The sequence below is a fragment of the Sorex fumeus genome, unplaced genomic scaffold (assembly GCF_029834395.1).
Source record: "Sorex fumeus unplaced genomic scaffold, SorFum_2.1 ptg000265l, whole genome shotgun sequence".
NCBI classification, from domain to species: Eukaryota; Metazoa; Chordata; class Mammalia; order Eulipotyphla; family Soricidae; genus Sorex; species Sorex fumeus.
The window spans coordinates 20,549,143-20,567,843 of record NW_026606322.1 but is presented as its reverse complement, the minus strand read 5'-3'; the positions used below and the strand labels follow the sequence as shown (position 1 = coordinate 20,567,843).

General features: G+C 34.3%; 1 protein-coding gene across 1 annotated transcript; it reads right to left on the bottom strand.

Moving 5' to 3' along the window:
- Nucleotides 1–15,058: 15,058 nt before the first annotated feature.
- On the bottom strand, nucleotides 15,059–15,424 carry LOC130018630 (protein transport protein Sec61 subunit gamma-like). Its single transcript, XM_056109418.1, has one exon. It carries the CDS (start codon nucleotides 15,419–15,421, stop codon nucleotides 15,215–15,217), a length of 207 nt encoding a protein of 68 aa, XP_055965393.1. The 5' UTR covers nucleotides 15,422–15,424; the 3' UTR covers nucleotides 15,059–15,214.
- Nucleotides 15,425–18,701: the final 3,277 nt, after the last annotated feature.

Below are 18,701 nucleotides of genomic sequence, written 5' to 3'. Positions count from 1 at the left end.
ATAACCAGCTATAGAAAACAAACTATTTCACAATGCCTTTTCAGCAATTCTGATTGTTGGAGAGGAAATTCTAAGCAACAATGGTGCATCTTTTGTAGAAGTAATGAATGTAATCATTGTAGATAAGAGTTAAGTAGAAATCATCTGCCTCACAGACATTGAGAGGGGTGAGAAGGAGGGTATATTGGGGTTCTTGGTGGTGAAAAATGAGTACTGGTGAAGGGCAAAGTGTTTGATCATTGTATGACCAAGACTTAAACCTGAAAGCTTAGTAACTTTTCCCACAGTGATTCAATAAATAAATATAAGAAAAAATAAATAAATAAAATCATGAAAAAAATTAAGGTGGAGTTCATGCCCAATTCAATCAGCTAATCAGTGACTGAATAAATAGCAGTACTCCTATATAAAAAAAGTAAAGTAGATTATATAATGTTATCCTCACTTCTTCAAGACTGCATGAAAAAGTTTTTAGAGTTTAAAAACAATGTTGTGGATATGCAAGAGAGATTTGGATTTTTAAAAAGAAATTAAACTTTGCGTGTGTGTGAGAGAGAGAGAGAGAGAGAGAGAGAAAGAGAGAGAGAGTTTCTTCCAGCAGTGCTGATAGATTACTCTTATCTCAATGTTCAGAGGATCATACATAGAGCCAGTGGTCAAACCTGAATCTCTGTGTGCATGGCAAACACATTACCTGCCGTACCATCTCTGTGGTCCTGAGGATTTTATCTTACAGCCCTAAGTTGCAGTAAACTTGTTAGCTCAAAAGCTGTACTCTCTATAAGACATTTAGTACGCTTCGTAGCATTGCAATGTAGCAGTCCTCCCACACTGTTCATTGATTTACTCGAGTGGGCACCAGTAACGTCTCACAACAATTTGTGAGACATGTTGTTACTGTTTTTGGCATATTGAATACATCAAGGTAGCTTGCCAGACTTTGCCGTGTGGGCGAGATACTCTCGGGAGCTTGCTGGGCTCTCCAAGAAGGACGGTGGAATCAAACCCGAGTCAGTTGCATACAAGGCAAATGCCCTACCCACTGTGCTATTGCTCCAGTTCCAGTGCTTGGTAAAATTATAAAAGACATTTTTGAACATTTTATACTGTTTTTATTATTAAATGATATTTATAATCTTGAGAACTAGAATCAAGGAAATGAAGTTCACTTAATTTGGTCTTTTCCATGGATTTCACTTACCATTTCAACTCAGAGTCTGTTTACTTGGACCTACCGCATTGCTATTCAGAACAAGATAAAATAGAAAAAAAGTTCTAAAGCCAGGAGAGCAGCAGGAAAATATGATGAGAGCAATTAGATAGTTTATCTACCCCAAGAGAAATTTTAAAATGTAAAAAATCCTATTTGATACCCCTTTAACTTAAAGGTCTTGGCAGAATGCCATCGGGCACCCTTAAAGAATTCCCAGGACACGAGGAATTCTATTCTTATTGATTCAATACAGCATTTCACAGTGACTTGGTTCTAAGGAAGTTCATTCAGCACTAGGAGTAATTACAAGAATAATGACTGGTTTGAACAAAAGAATGCGTGGCCAAAAAATATTGAATAATGGGTGCTATAAGTAACTTTCCAGTTTAAGCTATCTTCCACCTAGTGTCAGAATGATTGCTTTCTTTGTGGAACCTAAACTGCGGACTAGCAACTATCCATTTACTCGCAGTGGCATTAAATCCTTTTTCCTGCAAAGCATAAAAGCTCAATTTTCCCAGCTTGCCAACTTTCATCCTAACCACCAACTATGCAATCAGAAATAGAAAAAAATCTGAGGTCAACAAATCGCTGAGCTATTCTATCAAACAATATGTCAAGGTCTAGATCTGTACTGCCTTTTAAGAAAAGTTACTATGCTTCTTGTTTAGTGCGAATAATCTATAGTTCACACAGATGGCAGTTATAGCACTCTTGTTGCCTTCTGTTCACCAGCATCTTAAAAGATATACTGATATTTATGAACACATAAAGTCACACATGATCTATCAATCTAAACAGTAAGTTCCATTTAAACATCAGCTTCATTATCATCTGTGGCTCTTTCTGATTATTTTTCTAACTACAAGCTTTTTCTGATAAACCCAAAAAGCATAAGTGATTATTTAAATTTCAAACTATGCAAATATTTTCTGATTTGATAAGAGTGGAAACGAATTGAAGTAAAAATTGAACCCTAATTAGAAAGCTTAAAACATTTCTCTTTATATATATACTATAATTTCCCTGAATACTTCATGATCAAGGAAAAAATTGTTAACATCTTATATTCATATTTTTGTAAGGGCTTCTCAAATAGTACTCCAGAAGCCCCGGTGTCCCTTTAGCAACTCTCAGCCAAATATATGGTACTGTTGCTTAACTAGGCCACCCAGAGAATGTTTTTGGGTGTACCTAGAACCATATTTAGTAATGCTCAAGTCATATCAGGGATTAAGTCGCAGTTAACTGGAAGTAACATAATACCTTAAACCCTAAATTCTCTCTACAGGTTTGTGTGTTTAAGTTGTATGGGCTAATACATTGCATTTATATGTACAAATTAAACATATAACATCAATACTTATTAAAATAGTAATATTTAGCAATAGAAAAACTCAAAAGAGTTGAATTTGTACTTCATTTTCACTCTATGAAAATAAGTTCTGAGGAAATTATACCTGTGATGGTAATAGTTCATGCTATAAAATAAATTATTTAGGTATCTAGGATAATTTTAAGTAACTTTTAAATTTTTGGTTTTGTTTATAAGGGCTACGTTCTGTCTTGCAGTAATTGGGCTTCATGAAGTATAAGGATCACCAACACACAACTGAAATTGCTTGAAAGGCCTAATTACACTGGGGATCAAACTCAGGGACTTAAATATGTTAAGTATATGTCCAACCACCTGAGCTATATTCTTGACCCACACTAAGTGGCTCTATGCATTCAATAATTACTAAGGAAATTTATTGAAACTACCAGTTGGACATCATAAATATCTTTTTAGTCTTATCAGCATCTTCTAAGACATTATAATGTCTTTCAAATTATTGTTCAGGATATTAAATATTAAGACAGAAAATTTTATATTTCGAGAATATTGGTTTCCTACACTACACTTGATCTTAGCCAAAAGGCCGAGTGGAGCGATAGCACAGCAGGTAGGGCCTTTCCCTTGCATGCAGTCAACATGGCAGACCCGAGTTCGATTCCTCTGCCCTTCTCGGAGAGCCCGGCAAGCTACTGAGAGTATCTCACCCGCACGGCAGAGACTGGAAAGCTACCCGTGATGTATTCGATATGCCAAACACAGTAACAACAAAGTCTCACAATGGAGATGTTACCAGGCCTGCTCGAGAAAATCGATGAACAATGGGAGGATAGTGTTTGTTGTTTGTTTGTTATTGGTTTCCTGTGATATAGTTTAAATTAGATCATTCCAAGATTTATTCCAGAATATGTATTGCCTGATACATTTGCATAAAAACAAAATACGTTCAAGGTGCAAATTCTTTTGGTTTATGTCCCCTATAGTATATTAATCTCTAAGGACTGTTATTCAATTTTATGTGTAAAGTCCCCTACATTGGAATCATTTAGAAAAGCACATGTGTTATTTATTTTTATAAAGCTAACTTCACAAGTGGAATTTAGATATCTAGCAAATAAAATATTTGTTTTTCCAAAAGTTGTCACATGGAACAATCATTGCAAAAATGTTTTTTACACACACACATACAAATAAACAAGGAACTCTGATGCATCTTAATAAAAATAAATAAACATATGAACAAATAATGCCCTTAGCCTTCAATTATCGCAGATATGCATAGAAGTCCTATTTCTTTGGGTGAGATACAAAGTATCTTATTCTTCACTCAAATTAGTCATGAAACAAAGGATTGTGTGTCAGTACTTTCTGAGCTATTTGATCCAAGGTATATAAGGACAATGGAGTTAAAGGAAAGGAATGAAAAATAAAAAGTAAAAGTCTTATGGGGTGTGAGAGCATCTATATTTAAAGCTATAGATATAGACATCTATATAGATATAGATATCAGTGACAGAACATATGCTTCACATGCATAAGGACCCGAATTCTACATTCCTTGCTCTCCTAACCCCAGTCCACAAATCACCAAATTCAATACTGATCTTAGGATGCTTTTGAGGAATCTCATGAAATATATCTTAGAACTCTTTGCAACCGAGATACAAATGGAATGGGTGCAGGTGAACATAAAGACAGCATTCTCTTTGTTTTCTGATACACAGAACAGGAATAAGTATATATCTGTTTAATATCACCAGATTTCAATGATTTATGTGTTGATTAGATGGATATGTGCATTATCTATTTAGAGAGGGATAGAAAGAGAGTGAGAGCGAGTGAGAGAGAGAAATATGTCTACCCCATACTGTGATCACTCTATGTTGAAAAGCCAACTGTGAGTAGTGTGCTTAGCCAGAGAAATGATGTGACTTCACGTTTGTGAAGTCCATTGTCAATCTTTTTCCAAATGATTTCTTCAATAGTGATTAGAAAAGAAATTATATGGGAATAATGAAGAAAATGCATGAAAACATTATTTATGAATACTTGTTTTCTTTGATTTTTGAAATAGATATAAGAATAATACCTTCCACAAAGTAATGTTATTGAGGATCTATTAAGCTGGTTTCTATAAAGCATTTAGCAGATTGCCTGGTAAAATGTCCTTGTCCAACTCACCTTTCTCTCTAATCATAAAGACTTAAAACATATAAGATATATAACTTATATATCATCTTTTCTTTCATACATTTACTTATATGCACGTATATTTCTTTTATTTCTCTATTTTGTCTAAAGAGTGACTGACATGATCTGATTATTGAGTTCACAGAATAGTAAAGGATGATAAAGAAGTTACGATTCACTACAGTGATGGTAAGATTGAGAAATAAAAGAAAAGTTGACATGGAAGACATTTCAGAAGGATATAAAGCAAACTTTAGTTTGGAATTTTATATGTTTGATAAATGTTTCAGGAATGAAATACTTGTTTTCCCACTATCATCTCCATGCCTGTAGAATTTCAATCTGGTCTCTGAATTTCAATCTTGTCAAATTCTAAAGACATCATTCATCAAACACTGAATATAATTGCACTATGCCAAGATCTACCATGAGAAAAATGAGAATAAATTATATATTTTACAGATAGGAATTTGTAGTGGTTTATGAACACTACAGGGGTTGGGCAAACTGATGAAATGCAAGAAGACAAGGTAAGGGGGTAAGCAGGACAGAACAAAAGTGCAGAGTTAGAAGTACACAACTGAGTCTTTTTTCTATTATTCAAAAATGACACTATTGAACCCCATGGCTCCTGCTAGCTTCTTGTTTTCCAGAGCCCTCTCCTGCTGCGCTAATGAGGTGAAAAGTGACCTGACTGCTCATTTACTCTTTCCTCCTTTAGTAATGGTGTGACAAGCTGAAAAACTACTGCTTGTTCTGTGTTTGAGATTAGATTCTGTGATACCTAACAGATGCTCTTCAGGCCTTTGAAATAGCAAATCTAAAGTTTCAAAACTCCATGTGTTTTTCATCTAAAAGCCTGGTAGAGTAAACACGTTCCCTTTAATTTCACATTCTTATGCACATGGATCCTTCATTATAGCCTGTCACAAGCTAGTTGCCTACAAATTACTCTGTTTACCATGCCAATCAATACTTATGAACTATAAAGGGCCCCAGAGTGTCCAACTTCATTTGATAATATATCTGGCACATTGACCCTTCTGCAAAAGACTACGTTACTTCTGGTTGCATCAATGTCACCTTTTAAAATTTGGCTTGCAAATAAAGGTATGGAGGCTCTTAATAGGTTTTTTCTTTTTTTTTGTCAGCAAATGTAGGATGTTTCTTTGGTTCAGGCTTTGAACTTATTTCAGAGAGTATGCCAGTGATTCTGTTTGCATGAGGAGGATTGGAGAGAAGGGGAAGGCCCTGCATGTGAAAATAACATACTTTTTGATAAATTATGCATTAAAAAAAACTGTGAAATAATTTAGGCCAGTATAAAACAAACAAGGTTTTCCTAATCATATCACAATACAGTAATACTAACAAGCTCACTCTACATATATGAATTATGTATCTCAAAGGTAAATGTAATGTGAAGGTTCGGTCACTCAGTCCTTTCAAAATAAGAAGAAAGTATTTTTATTGTAATAGAAGTGGTAAAAAAATGGTGTCACTAAGATCCCCTAAGGTAATAGAACATCCTATATAGAAATGGACAGAGGAGAGGCTGAAAAAAATCATGTCACTCATGAGTTAGAGATCAGCATGAGAGCATAACTTGTAAACAGAACAAAAATTTTCATAAAGGTATAAGATCAACTTTAATTCAGAGGGCAAGAGGACTGGTCTCAGTTTAGAAAAACATAAAACTCTGCTTTCCTGAGCAAGATTTGTTTTTTTTTTTCTTCTTTGTTATGCTGCATTGTAAGTATTCTAGGGATAAACTTTTTTCACAACGAAAGAAAGAATACAAATGTTCTAGAGGAAAAAATGTTATTTGATTGTATAAAGCCTGGTTATAATGAGACATTATGTACATATATTATGTCAATGCATATTAAATATAAAATAAGGCATTTTGTCATTTATAATGAGTGTTTTATGAAGGAAATAAAAAAAGATAATTTTTAAAATGAGAAGGTCCTGGGAGATATAATGGCAGGTAAACACTGTATCTTGGATACAATTGATGAGGGTTTAATAGTCGGCAATTTAAGGAGTGATCCCAGAGCACAGAGCTAGGAGCAAGGTCTTAGTACAGCTAGGCTTGGCCAAGATTCCACTGCTGTAAGAGAGGAACAGTAACAGATAGAGAGATAGCAAGAGACAGTATGAAAGAGGAGAACAGTAATGGAAAGGGGAATATATCACTTTACAAATCTTTAATGCTCAGAAAAGAAAATATTTCTGAGATTAAAATCAGAGTAAACTCTCATGTTTTCTATTTTCGGTTCATGATCTGCATTTTTATTATGTTTTTTTCACATGCAATATTAATCTCTAAAAATAAATTTAAAATAAAGAGGCTATTGAAAATTCCAATCTCTGGCAAAGATTAAATTTAATCTACACAAAATCAGGACTGGACAGGACTGAATCTTGTTGTGGAAACTTCTCAGTTGATGGGTCCATAAGAACTATCCCTTCAGGACTCTGATCCTGAAAAATGTACTCTGATCTCTCATCTCTTGCTGTATCTACTGCTTTTTCTGCTCATCACATTTTATAATAAAATACACTGTTTTTTTTTATTATATGAGATTCACAATGCACTACTCCCAAATATGTCATTTTGTCAAATCTTTTAATCAGGGGTTTGAGGTATAACAAATGCAAAATGGTCCTTTAAACTTTACCATATTCTACCCTCTTCTAGAAACAAACCATAAAATCCTTAAGTGAGAATTATATTAGTAGGAAGAAAGCATCTCTTATTTCCATAGACAAAGGGCCCAAAGAAGAATCCTCACAGACACTACTAAGTCTATCCCACGTCACTACAATTACCTAATACTTCTTACCTTATTATATTATTCCATGACTTAAACTCTATAAAACCTAGCATTAAATGCTCAGTTCATTTCTTTGGATATCTTTATTTTGTATGAGCATTCTTTTTTTATATGAGCATTCTTAGGGCTTGTAAAAATTATACTAAATAAGTGTGATATTTTTAATTTTTTAATTTAAAAGTTCACAAAAAATTAAAAGTTAATGTTTTAATTTAAAAGTTAGTTGGGGTCTTCTCTAGGTCGCTATTCAGCCCAGTCCCTCATCTAGCAAGGGGCCACCTCTCAGGGTCCTGAGGACAGGGTCGAGCTTCCCTCCAGCTAAGTAAGGGCAGGGGTCCGAAGAAAAGAGCAGTCCTTGCCACCACCTCTTCCAGGAAAGAGAGAGAAATAAGTACAGGAGCACAGTGGGAATAATGTAAAGTAGATCCACTTTATTGAGAGGGACATCAAACCTTTATATAGACTGGGGAGAGTGCAACTGGTCACTGGTACACAGGATGATCAGAACAATCATGTTTTCTTCACCGTACACTTGCCAGAAACATCCTGTGCCCAGATAACATTGAACTGTGATATACATTGCAACAGGCTTCCCTACAAAGCAGACCAAAAGGTGTTACTCTCCCAACAATCTGCCTGCTGAACCCAGGGATTAGTGTTACTCTTCAAAGCAGCCCAAAAGAGGCTTGTCTCCCAACATCACATATTTGATTACATTTAGCATTCAAACACCAACGCCACTAAATTCCCACCATCAAATTCAGGATGTTTCCATTCCAAGCCCCAAGCCCTGTCCCAAAACACAACCAAAATAATATATTTTGTGTTGTCTGTTATAAATAACTGCTGAACATACTAATAAAAAGTGTTTATATAGGAAACAGTGTGAAGACTGTTCTATTTTGGCAGGAGCCATTAAGACATTCTATAGGATATCACTAACATGTTGTTAAAGTTTGCTTGATAAGAACTTTGGTAATGTGTGGTATTTTCTCCACTCAATGTGTTTCTGTAAGTTTAACTTCAGAGACTGCCAGGAACTCTTAAGTGGATTGAGGAAACTCTTTCTTTTCATATAAATGTAGAGGAGTTCATGATGAGGAAAAATGTATTAGAAAATGTTCTAGTCTAGGCTTCAACAAGTCGATGCAAAGCAAAAGAATTAGACAAAGTAAATGCCAAGACTTTTTTTTACAAAACTAATAAACTGATACATTTCCCTACATTTATAGTTTGACACATAATTAAGCTGATGGTTCCTTCTATTTAGAATGAAAATCCCCTTCTTTCCTGTACGCTTTTAGCCTAACAGTCATGTTTACCAGTTAATTTTCTTTGTTAGTAGGATTTCTTTGTTTTTAATTTGTCTCTATTTTAGTCTCACTAAAGACTAAAAGGCAAGGGAATATACTATTCATTGAATTATACATGGAAAGAATGAAGGGAGATTCATAAATCCTAGACTGGATTGATATAACAACAAATGGTAGTTTGGCTATCTAATAAGAAGTTGGATCAAGTCATTTAACAAGACAAGACACTAAGAAATATTTTATACTTATATCTAAGTTGACCTCAAAAAGTGTGTTATATCAAATAAAAAAAGGAGTAGAAATAAATATTCTATATGCAAAAAATGTACAAAAAATTTCCAATTAGTATGAAATTAACTTTTTTATGAGAATAGGGGCATTTTATGAACTCAGATATGAGCTCTATAGTTAGAACATCTAAATGTAGTTGAAAGTTCACCAACTGACTAATTTATAGGGAAAAAAAGAGAGACATATGTGCAAATTCTAAGATTGTTCCATATATGTTTTGATTTAAATTTCAAATTATAAATCAAGGTTTCACTCATAGATTTCTTCAAACCCTGACCTAAATATAATTTTATGTAAACAAATTCTATAAATAAATAAAATAATACAAGGCAAGAAATAGTTTCCAATCTACACTAATACTTTTTCCTTCTTTTATTTAGCTATGAACATTGTCCCTACTTCTTTTTTTCTTGTTGTTCATTTGTAAATTATCCAGTTTGCAATTGTTAGATATTTAAACTATAATGTAATTTATTAAGTTTCTCCTTCTCAAGTTGTATTCATTTTGGTTTTAATGACTAGACTTATCTTTCCCAGTGATTTTTATTATCTCTTTTGTTAGCTGCACTATCAATACTTCAGTTGTATCAACTTATTGCTGGTACATTATGATCTTACTTATTCAGAGCATTTCTTTTTAAAATAATATCTTTCATTGTAAGATATAAAAGAAACAAAATAATACCCTTCATTCTATTAAGCACATTCTGTTGTGCAAAAATCTTAAATGTTGGGAAAAAAATGTTTTGTTATAAGGGAACAAGGGCTGCTATCCATGGCATCTCATTAAACTTGTAAGAATATATTCTTTTATACCTATTGCCTGACTTAGAGAAGGTGTTTAGTGAATATCTAGCATTTGCAAGATTTATTGGCTTTGCAAAAACTGTCACAAAATATACAAAAATTAGACAAAAACTCCTCAAGTCTTACTACTGTTAAAGTTGTATCGCTTTTTTTTTTCCAGCTAGATTACTATGCATGCACTTTACTCATCCTTAAATAAGTGATTAGTAATCCTGGAATATACTATCTTTCTTTGATTTAAAGAGATATTGTATCAATAATAAGAGATAAAAAATGGAAAAATATCAATAGATTTGTTTCATATTTAAATTCCACCTCCAAGCATTTCCAGTTTTGTTTTCTTCTTTAGGGTGGGGAATGTGGGTTTGAGGGAGTATGGAAGGAGCAACAGAGATAACAAATGACTTAGGAGGAAAGAAAAAAAATTATATATAAAATGTGTAAGTATGATACCTTAAATATGCACATTTATAATTTTAAACACCCAGTGTCTTCTATAAACAATTATATCATATCAAAAGCATTTACTTGAAGTTTATTTCTAGTTAAAACATGTACAGATATATACTTCAAAAGTTTATTTGAAGTATATTTCTGGTCAAATCCTAAAGAAATATCATTCATTTGCAATTTTAAATGACTATGACAAATATTTTAACAAATATATTTGCATACCATCACAGACTTGGTTTTTTAAAAAATATTTATTACTTTATTATTAAAGTTTAATAGCAAAAATGATTTTTGTGATAGTAGTTAATGAGTGATGATCAAATACAGAGAAGACTAGTAATTGAATTGACTGCAGCAATTATCTATTACACAAACATATCAGGGCATCATAACTTACTTGCTTTAAAGCAAAGGAATGTATTTTGACAAGCTTTTAGTTATCTACTCCTAGTTAAAGGGTTGCTAACTCAATGTAAGTTAACCCCTCCATCCTGAAAGTTAGTAGATATATCTTGGGATTTACCACTGGCAGATGAGACTGCAAACCCTCTTCATTAGCATGCAGCCAGGTGGAGGAAACCCAAAATGTCTGTGCATGAAGAAGTGGAGAGACAACGAGTGCTGCATTCTGATAGCATCACAGGAGTTTTTGAGCCAGGCTATGCTGTGAGCACTCATAAAAACATGATGATTTAAGGCTCATTTTTTTTAAAATGAAAATCATAATTTCCACTGGAAAACTTGACACTATTTCCCCTAACCCATCATTTGTCAATTGGGTTACAATTATCTTGGCTCTCAAAATAATATTTTTTAATATATTGATTTTAATCCAAAATGTTGCATGAGAAAAATGGTAACAGAAATGTAGAGAAGCAGGTCTTACAGGTGTCAATAGGCATAAGAGGTTAGAAGTTTTGTAATAAACTCTGACTTTTCTTCAATTGTATGTTATTAAATACATTAATTTAATTGTATGTTATTAAAATACAAGCACTTCCCTTCTGAAGAATTCTTTTTAATATTTCCATGAAAAAACAATGAAACCTTAGCCAATGCTGACTCAAGAAGCATTAAATTGTGTAAAAGGAAAGTTTAGCTATAGCATTTAGATTAAATTACCTATAGAAAATTAAAACCATCTATGGACAAAATCTATTACATCCCAAAGCCAGCACCCAATTAGAAATTGAATTCCAGATATACCACCCTCTTAAAAATTCTCAACTATTTAAAATTGCTTTAAAAGTTTTATTGATGGCAGGTCAGACAGGATTATTATCATAATAGGATCTAAGTATAAAATAAAATTCAATGCAATACACTTTACATTCCAGATTTTAAAACAAGTATGCAAATGAAAATAGGCATTTTATTATATTGTATTAAACAGTTTTACATTTTCTTACTTACATAGGTCAAGGGACTGGAGCCATAGCACAGTGGGTAGGGCGTTTGCCTTGCAACGCAGCCAACCCGGGTTTGATTCCTCCATCCCTCTCAGAGAACCTGGCAAACTACTGAGAGTTCCCTCCAACACGGCAGAGAGTGGCAAGCTCCCCATGGAATATTCAATATGCCAAAAACAATAAAAAACAAGTCTCACAAATCAAGATGTTACTGGTGCCCGCTAGAGCAAATTGGTGATCAACGGGAGGACAGCACTACAGTGATATATAGGTCAAAATCATACAGTAATTACAAATTGATTCTTACTGATTTCATTTCTGATCATTCTATTTATCGAATAGAATTTTTGTTGGAATAAACACTACAAAGTAAATTTGTTTTATGTCCAAGAAGGCAAGGTGGGATTGGTGGGGAAACGAGATACTGGTGGAGGGAAGGTAACACAGGTGGTGTTGAAGCATGAAACACTTGAAACAACTGTATAATTAATAACTTTGTAAATCATGGTGTTTTTAATGAAAATTAATTTAAAAAGAAATCACAAAAAAGTGGGATAGTTAACCCAAAAACCAGTATATCTGGAAATGTTGTCAGTTTAACATCTCTGCAGGTATTTAACGTAATGCAGTGAAGTTAGACTATTTGCGTGGAGGCAACTGTCGGGTCTCGTTGCATCTCCCAGGGCTTTGGCAGAGTGGCAACTCAGTCTGTCGGCTTTGTGGAATTAAGTTTCAGAATGAATTGGGATTTTGCTTGTAAAATACTAGCTACTACATTCCATGGCATCTTTGTTTGTAGTAGAGAGAAAAAAAGAGGGGATGATTTAACATTTTATAGGCTCTTTACTCAGCTCAAGTTACCTATTGATGACTAATCCAGAGCTCTGTTTTCTCATCTTGACCCAGTCAGTGCACTGCTGATTAGAATGGTGATAATATTTGGGAGACAGACATAACTTTAATCAGTATATGTTGGTTATTTGTTGATTTAATTTCTCTTATAAGTATTATTTAATAACAGCTCATTAAAAGCCTAACATAATTTAAAATAATAAATATGAATAATTTTGAATATTGGGTTATTTAAATTTCATAATTTTTTAATGGTTTTTCTGGTAGGTGGGCAGCCATGTGGTCTTTTGACATCCCGTGGGATCCAATCGATAACAGCTCTAGTCCAGCGGTCGTCTTTAAATCTCATTACGTGACCAGCCCATCTGATTTTTGACACCTTGGTAAATAAGACTGCATCCCTGATCCTTGATCGTCAATGGATGTCAGAACTCCAGATTCTTTCTCTCATTTGAGTGAAACGTGATATTCCAAACATAGCTCTTTCAATTCCTCTTTGGGAGACCCGAATAGTGAATAGCGTTCTCATCCTGTTTGCGTAAGGCCCAGGTCTCTGAGGCATATGTTAATGCAGGAAGAACAGTGGAATCAAAGAGATGTGCCTGGATCCAGAGGTTCTTTGTCCTCTTAGCTATTTCTTCGACACTCTTGAAGGCGTTCCAATCCGCTCTTTTCCTCCTGCGCAGCTCGGGTGCCAGGTCATTTGTCATGTTGACTTCTCGACCTAGGTACACCTAACTGTTGCATTCGGAGATGTTGGTTTCGTTGAGAGCGAATGGAACATCAGGAACGAGGCTGTTTCTCATTAACATTGTCTTCGTAAAATTCAGCTGTAGTCCAACCTTTCCACACTCACGGTCGAAGTCGTTCAGCATTTGTACCGCTTGGCTAATGTTTGGTGTTATTAAAACAACGTCATCAGCAAAGCGGAGGTGGTGAAGTTGCCGACCATCTATCTTCACTCCCATTCCTTCCCATTCCAGTCATCGCATGATGTTCTCGAGAGTGGCACTGAATAATTTAAGTGAAATGGTATCATCCTGTCTACCAGATGGTCAGACTTCTTCATCAAGACCGTGAACGGTTTGAGGCTCTTCGTGTTCTGAGAATGGACACCATTGGGCTACACTAGCACGCGACAGGAACAAATGGAGATGTTACTGGCGCCCACTCAAGCAAATCGACGATTAACGGGAAGTCAAGTGGTCAAGTGATTATGGTTTTTCAAGTTATTTTTAAGAACACTCTTTTAATGCAAAATATTCTTATTTCTTACTTACTCCTTTGTTACTACTAAATAAAAAGTTAAATGACATTGCTACTAAAGAAATCATAGTTTAGGCACTAATTTTAATACTATAAAATATCCTTTTCACTTTTCTCTATCAACTGTCTTATTTAGATTCATCTAATTCAAATCATTGAACAGCTATTTTCTCTTACAATGTAATTGCAGTTTTTGAACTTAAATATGCCTACTTATCTCATATAAATACTTTACTACAATTTATTCAAGTTCTGCTTTTTTCATAAAAGAAAAAAATCTTTGGGGCCAAAAAATAGTATAGGTGTAAAGTATTTGCCTTGCCTTGCATGTGTCAACATTGGCTTGATACTTGACACAACATTCCACCGAGCACTAGGGGTATGTTCCCATTCCCACAATTAACCTTTCATTTATATTTTATTTTGAATGATTGGGCTGGAGCGATAGCACAGTGGGTAGGGCATTTGCCTTGCATGAGGCCAACCCAGCTTCGATTCCTCTGTCCCTCTCTGAGAACCCATCAAGAACCCATGAGAGTAACTGCCCGCATGGCAGAGCCTGGTAAGCTACCCATGGCATATCCAATATGCCAAAAACAATAACAACAAGTCTCACAATGGAGACATTACTGGTGACTGCTCGAGCGAATCAATGAACAACGAGATGACAGTGCTACAGTGCTTTAAATGATTAGTTTATTATATTATAATATGTTATATTGCAATATTCCCTTTTCTCTCCATATGTTGTTGTTGTTGTGATGTTTGGGAAACACAGACATAGCTATGATGCTTGTACAAGTCAAGTATCCAGTAGTAGTGCCATAGTAACCTTACACAGAATGAGAACATATAACCCAGAGTCTTATGCTCTACCTCTGAGTCATTCCTAAAATACATTCACTCTCCTGAGACATCCCATGTCCTATTTATTAATCTGGACTTTTAGTCACAATTGACATAAATTCATATTCAAATTTATTTTAAAAGATATATTTTCTATCAACTGCTAAGTTGTGATAGTGGAATATTTTATGAATCAAGAATTTCAGGAATTTTTTTGTTTTTCTTGTTTTTTTATTTTTTTATTTTGAAATTATATTTTAATTTAGAAATATAAAATGCCTTGGAAGAAAAACAGGAAAAACACAAAATATATGGGGCAAATTTTTACTTCATGAACTTTTCAAAGTCTCATTTTATCACCAATCCCCGAGATGAAAAACATTTGTCTGTGAAGATATTCAGCCACCAACAATTATGTTATTAATGGGGATATGGATCAATTCTACAAAAAAGCCAATAAATCCCATTATAGCAAATCCTATTGCTGTAGCAATGACAATCTTCTGTAATTCTTTTCTATCAGGTTTGGTGCATTTTTTAACCAGGCGAATTGAGTCCTTTACAAACTGCTGACTTGGCTCAACAAACTGCATTACTTGATCCATGATGTCTGCACACATAGAACACCTAGGGACACGTCGTACTACTGCATGGCGTAGGCCCTCCTTCTTTATTTTATCATGCTTTTCTTTTTGTTGTTTTCAGAAATGAGTTTTCCATATAATGACAGAGATGATTTTTTTATAACCAGTGTAGAGAAGGAACAAAACTCTTTAAGAATTACTATATAAAAGAAAAAATGCCACCCCCAACCGCTTTGCTCCATTTTAAATTATGAATTGTAGGTTTATTTTTCCCTATACATTAAGAGAAAAAGATCTTAAGGTCTTTTTTTTAAATCTTATTTGAGAAACAAAGAAGTTTAATAATTGTTTATCAGTTTACCTGAAACAGCTTGAAAAGGAGGGACACCTTAGGTTTATAAAGTGTTAATTTTAGTTTGAAAATGGTAACAAAAATAAATTTAACAACTGGAAGTAATGCAATATCATTTCATTGTTGTTCTATAAGAAGCCTAAAATTATTTTAATGGGTAAAAATCAGTATGCTAGCAAGAAATTTCTTTTGATGAGCTAGGAATTTTTACCCTTGACTTTTCCAAGATCTAGAGCCTGTCTGCTATCTTTGACTCCTGACTAATTATTAAGTCCTTAAAAGCCAATGACAAGCATTGTCAAATCTGTCTTCTCTCTGACCTTTGCTTCCATTGTCTTGTTCTCTATCTATCCAGCCTACCTCTTATAAGAACCCTGTGATCAGAATAGAGCCACAAAATAATCTAAACTTGTCTTCTCAAGATACTTTATCACACATGTCTGCCGTGAGAATCCTTATTGTTGAAAAAAGCAACACATTCATCAATTCAAAGGATAAGAACATGAACCTTTTCTGACAATCATCATCCTATCAAAATGGGCAACTGAAAAAACGTCTTCTCCATCATTATGAAAGAGCTGTGGACTTTGAATGGCAGCCCCACAAGCAGGAGGTGGGATGGGGTGGTACCTTTGTTTCCCTTACGTTCAAACTCAAAAGCTGAAACTTAAACTACAGAAGAGATTGTATTAGGAAATTCATATTTGGGAAACAATAGATGAGGTCATGACTTAAGTCCCTAAGATCAGTGGAAGGAGAAAGAGACCATATCTCTCTAGTCTCTTAGAGAGAACAAAGCAGAATTCAGCCATTTATAAACCAGATAATAGGTACTCTGGTTTACTAGTGGCATCATAATCTTAAGAGTTCTACTAATCCAGACATGTGAGAATCAAACTTCTGTTGTTTAAACTACTTAGACTCTATGACATTTGTCACAGGAATCTGAATGTACTAAATCTGGATACAAACTAAAGGAACAGAACCAATTCCAGGAAGAAAAACTCAGCTTAACCTTACATAACTAATTTTTAATTTTGTTTTCTGTCTTTAATTGACTGATATCACCTGGCATTCTCAGTAGATAGTTTGTAATGTCTCAGTAGTATAAAAAAATTCTCAATCTCTGCTGATGACTTTATTTTCTAGTCTAATTGCATATGTTGCCATCAGATTTTTACTCAACATTAATTGCATTTTTTAGTTTAATATCTTACTTACTGTTTACATTCATTAGTTGTTATATCAAAAAAGCACATAATTAGTAAATGACTAGTAAGTGATTCCTAAACATTTATCTCTTTCCCAATTAGCTCTATAATGTTTCATTTTCAGTATCCCCTTAGTATTTTTATTCTTGAGTTTCTTACTGGCATAAATTAAATGTATTGCTTATAAGTAAAACTCATAATATTTATTCTAAACCCTTCCTTTATGGGTTTCTACACGACAATATCTTCATTAAACTTGGAACCCAGAAAAATTTTTGTCTATTCTTTTGCTTCAGTTCTAATTAGGAACTAAATTCCAGAATAATGACTTTTCTAGAACTACACAACTATCTTTTAATTATTTGTGTCTCTCATTTGTTTTTATGTTTTTTGGGGAATGGTGGTGCTATAGGTCTGGTGGTACTCTGGTGCTGCTCCAATCTAGTGCCCAGGGAATTATGCAGTGCCAGGGACCACACCTGCTCCTCTAATCTGCAAAGCATTTGCATCAGCCCTTTGAGGCTTCTTTCCAAACCCCACTTATCTCTCATTTCAACCTAATTGTAACAAACTTGCTGCTTACTTGAATCTCTATATTTGCCCCCAAATATTTCTAAAATGAAAGCACAATTATCTATTTATGCCTATTATAACTTTTCAAATATCTCTAATGTTTTGAGAACGAAGTAATGATTCTTCACAGTTACATAGTAAATCTTTGAAATTAACAGTTTATTTAATATTTACCAGCAACTGAGTATTTCTGAAGTTTCATTTATAAGAGATATTTATAAAATGCTAATGGTATTAAAATCTACTAATCTTTGAGATACGGGAACTTTTCACAAAAAGTAATTTAGAATTCTTATTGTGCCTTCTGATCTTGTATATTACCACTATCATCCTTCAAACAAATTTACTACTTATACCACTCAATTTTGTTTTGTTTTGTAGCCAAATCCAGCCGTGCTTAGGGTTTTCTCCTGGCTCTGTGCTCAGGAATCATGTCTGGTGGAGCTCAGAGCACAATATGGGGTTTCAGAGATCAAACTCAGATCAACTACGCGCAGAAAAGCATCCTATGCACTGGACTATTTCTCAAGACCCAAATCACTCAATTTTACATTGCTGTAATGTTGTTTGTGAGATTATCTCCATTTTGTTATCCTATACATTCTTCAAATACTTCATAAAACCTACAAGTGATCTCTCTTTTATGCTTTTATTGTGATTTTTTCTTACTTTACCCAAAACTATTAAAATGTTTTGTGTTCTCAAATGATTGGTAATAAGAGTCTATCATATTTGAGATATTCAATATATAACTGTAGCACTGTCCCCCCTTTGTTCATGATTTGGTCAGGCAGGAACCAGTAATGTCTCCATTGTGAGACTTATCTTTACTGTTTTTGGCATATCTAATACACCACGTGGAGCTTGCCAGGCTCTGCCCTGCAGGTGGGATACTCTCAGTAGTTTGCTAGACTCTCAGAGAGGGACAGAGGAATCAAACCCAGGTCAGCGTGTGCAAGGCAAACGTCCTACCCACTCTGCTATCGCTCCATGGCCCCCCAAATAAAAATAAAATAAAAATAGAAAACAGGGGTCAGGGAGATAGTACAGTGGTTAAGGCACTTGCCTTGCACAAGGCCAACTCGAGTTTTATCCTTGCATCCTGTATGGTCCCCAGAACATCATCATTCACAAAGGAATAAAATTGCCTGGTCACCTTAATAAG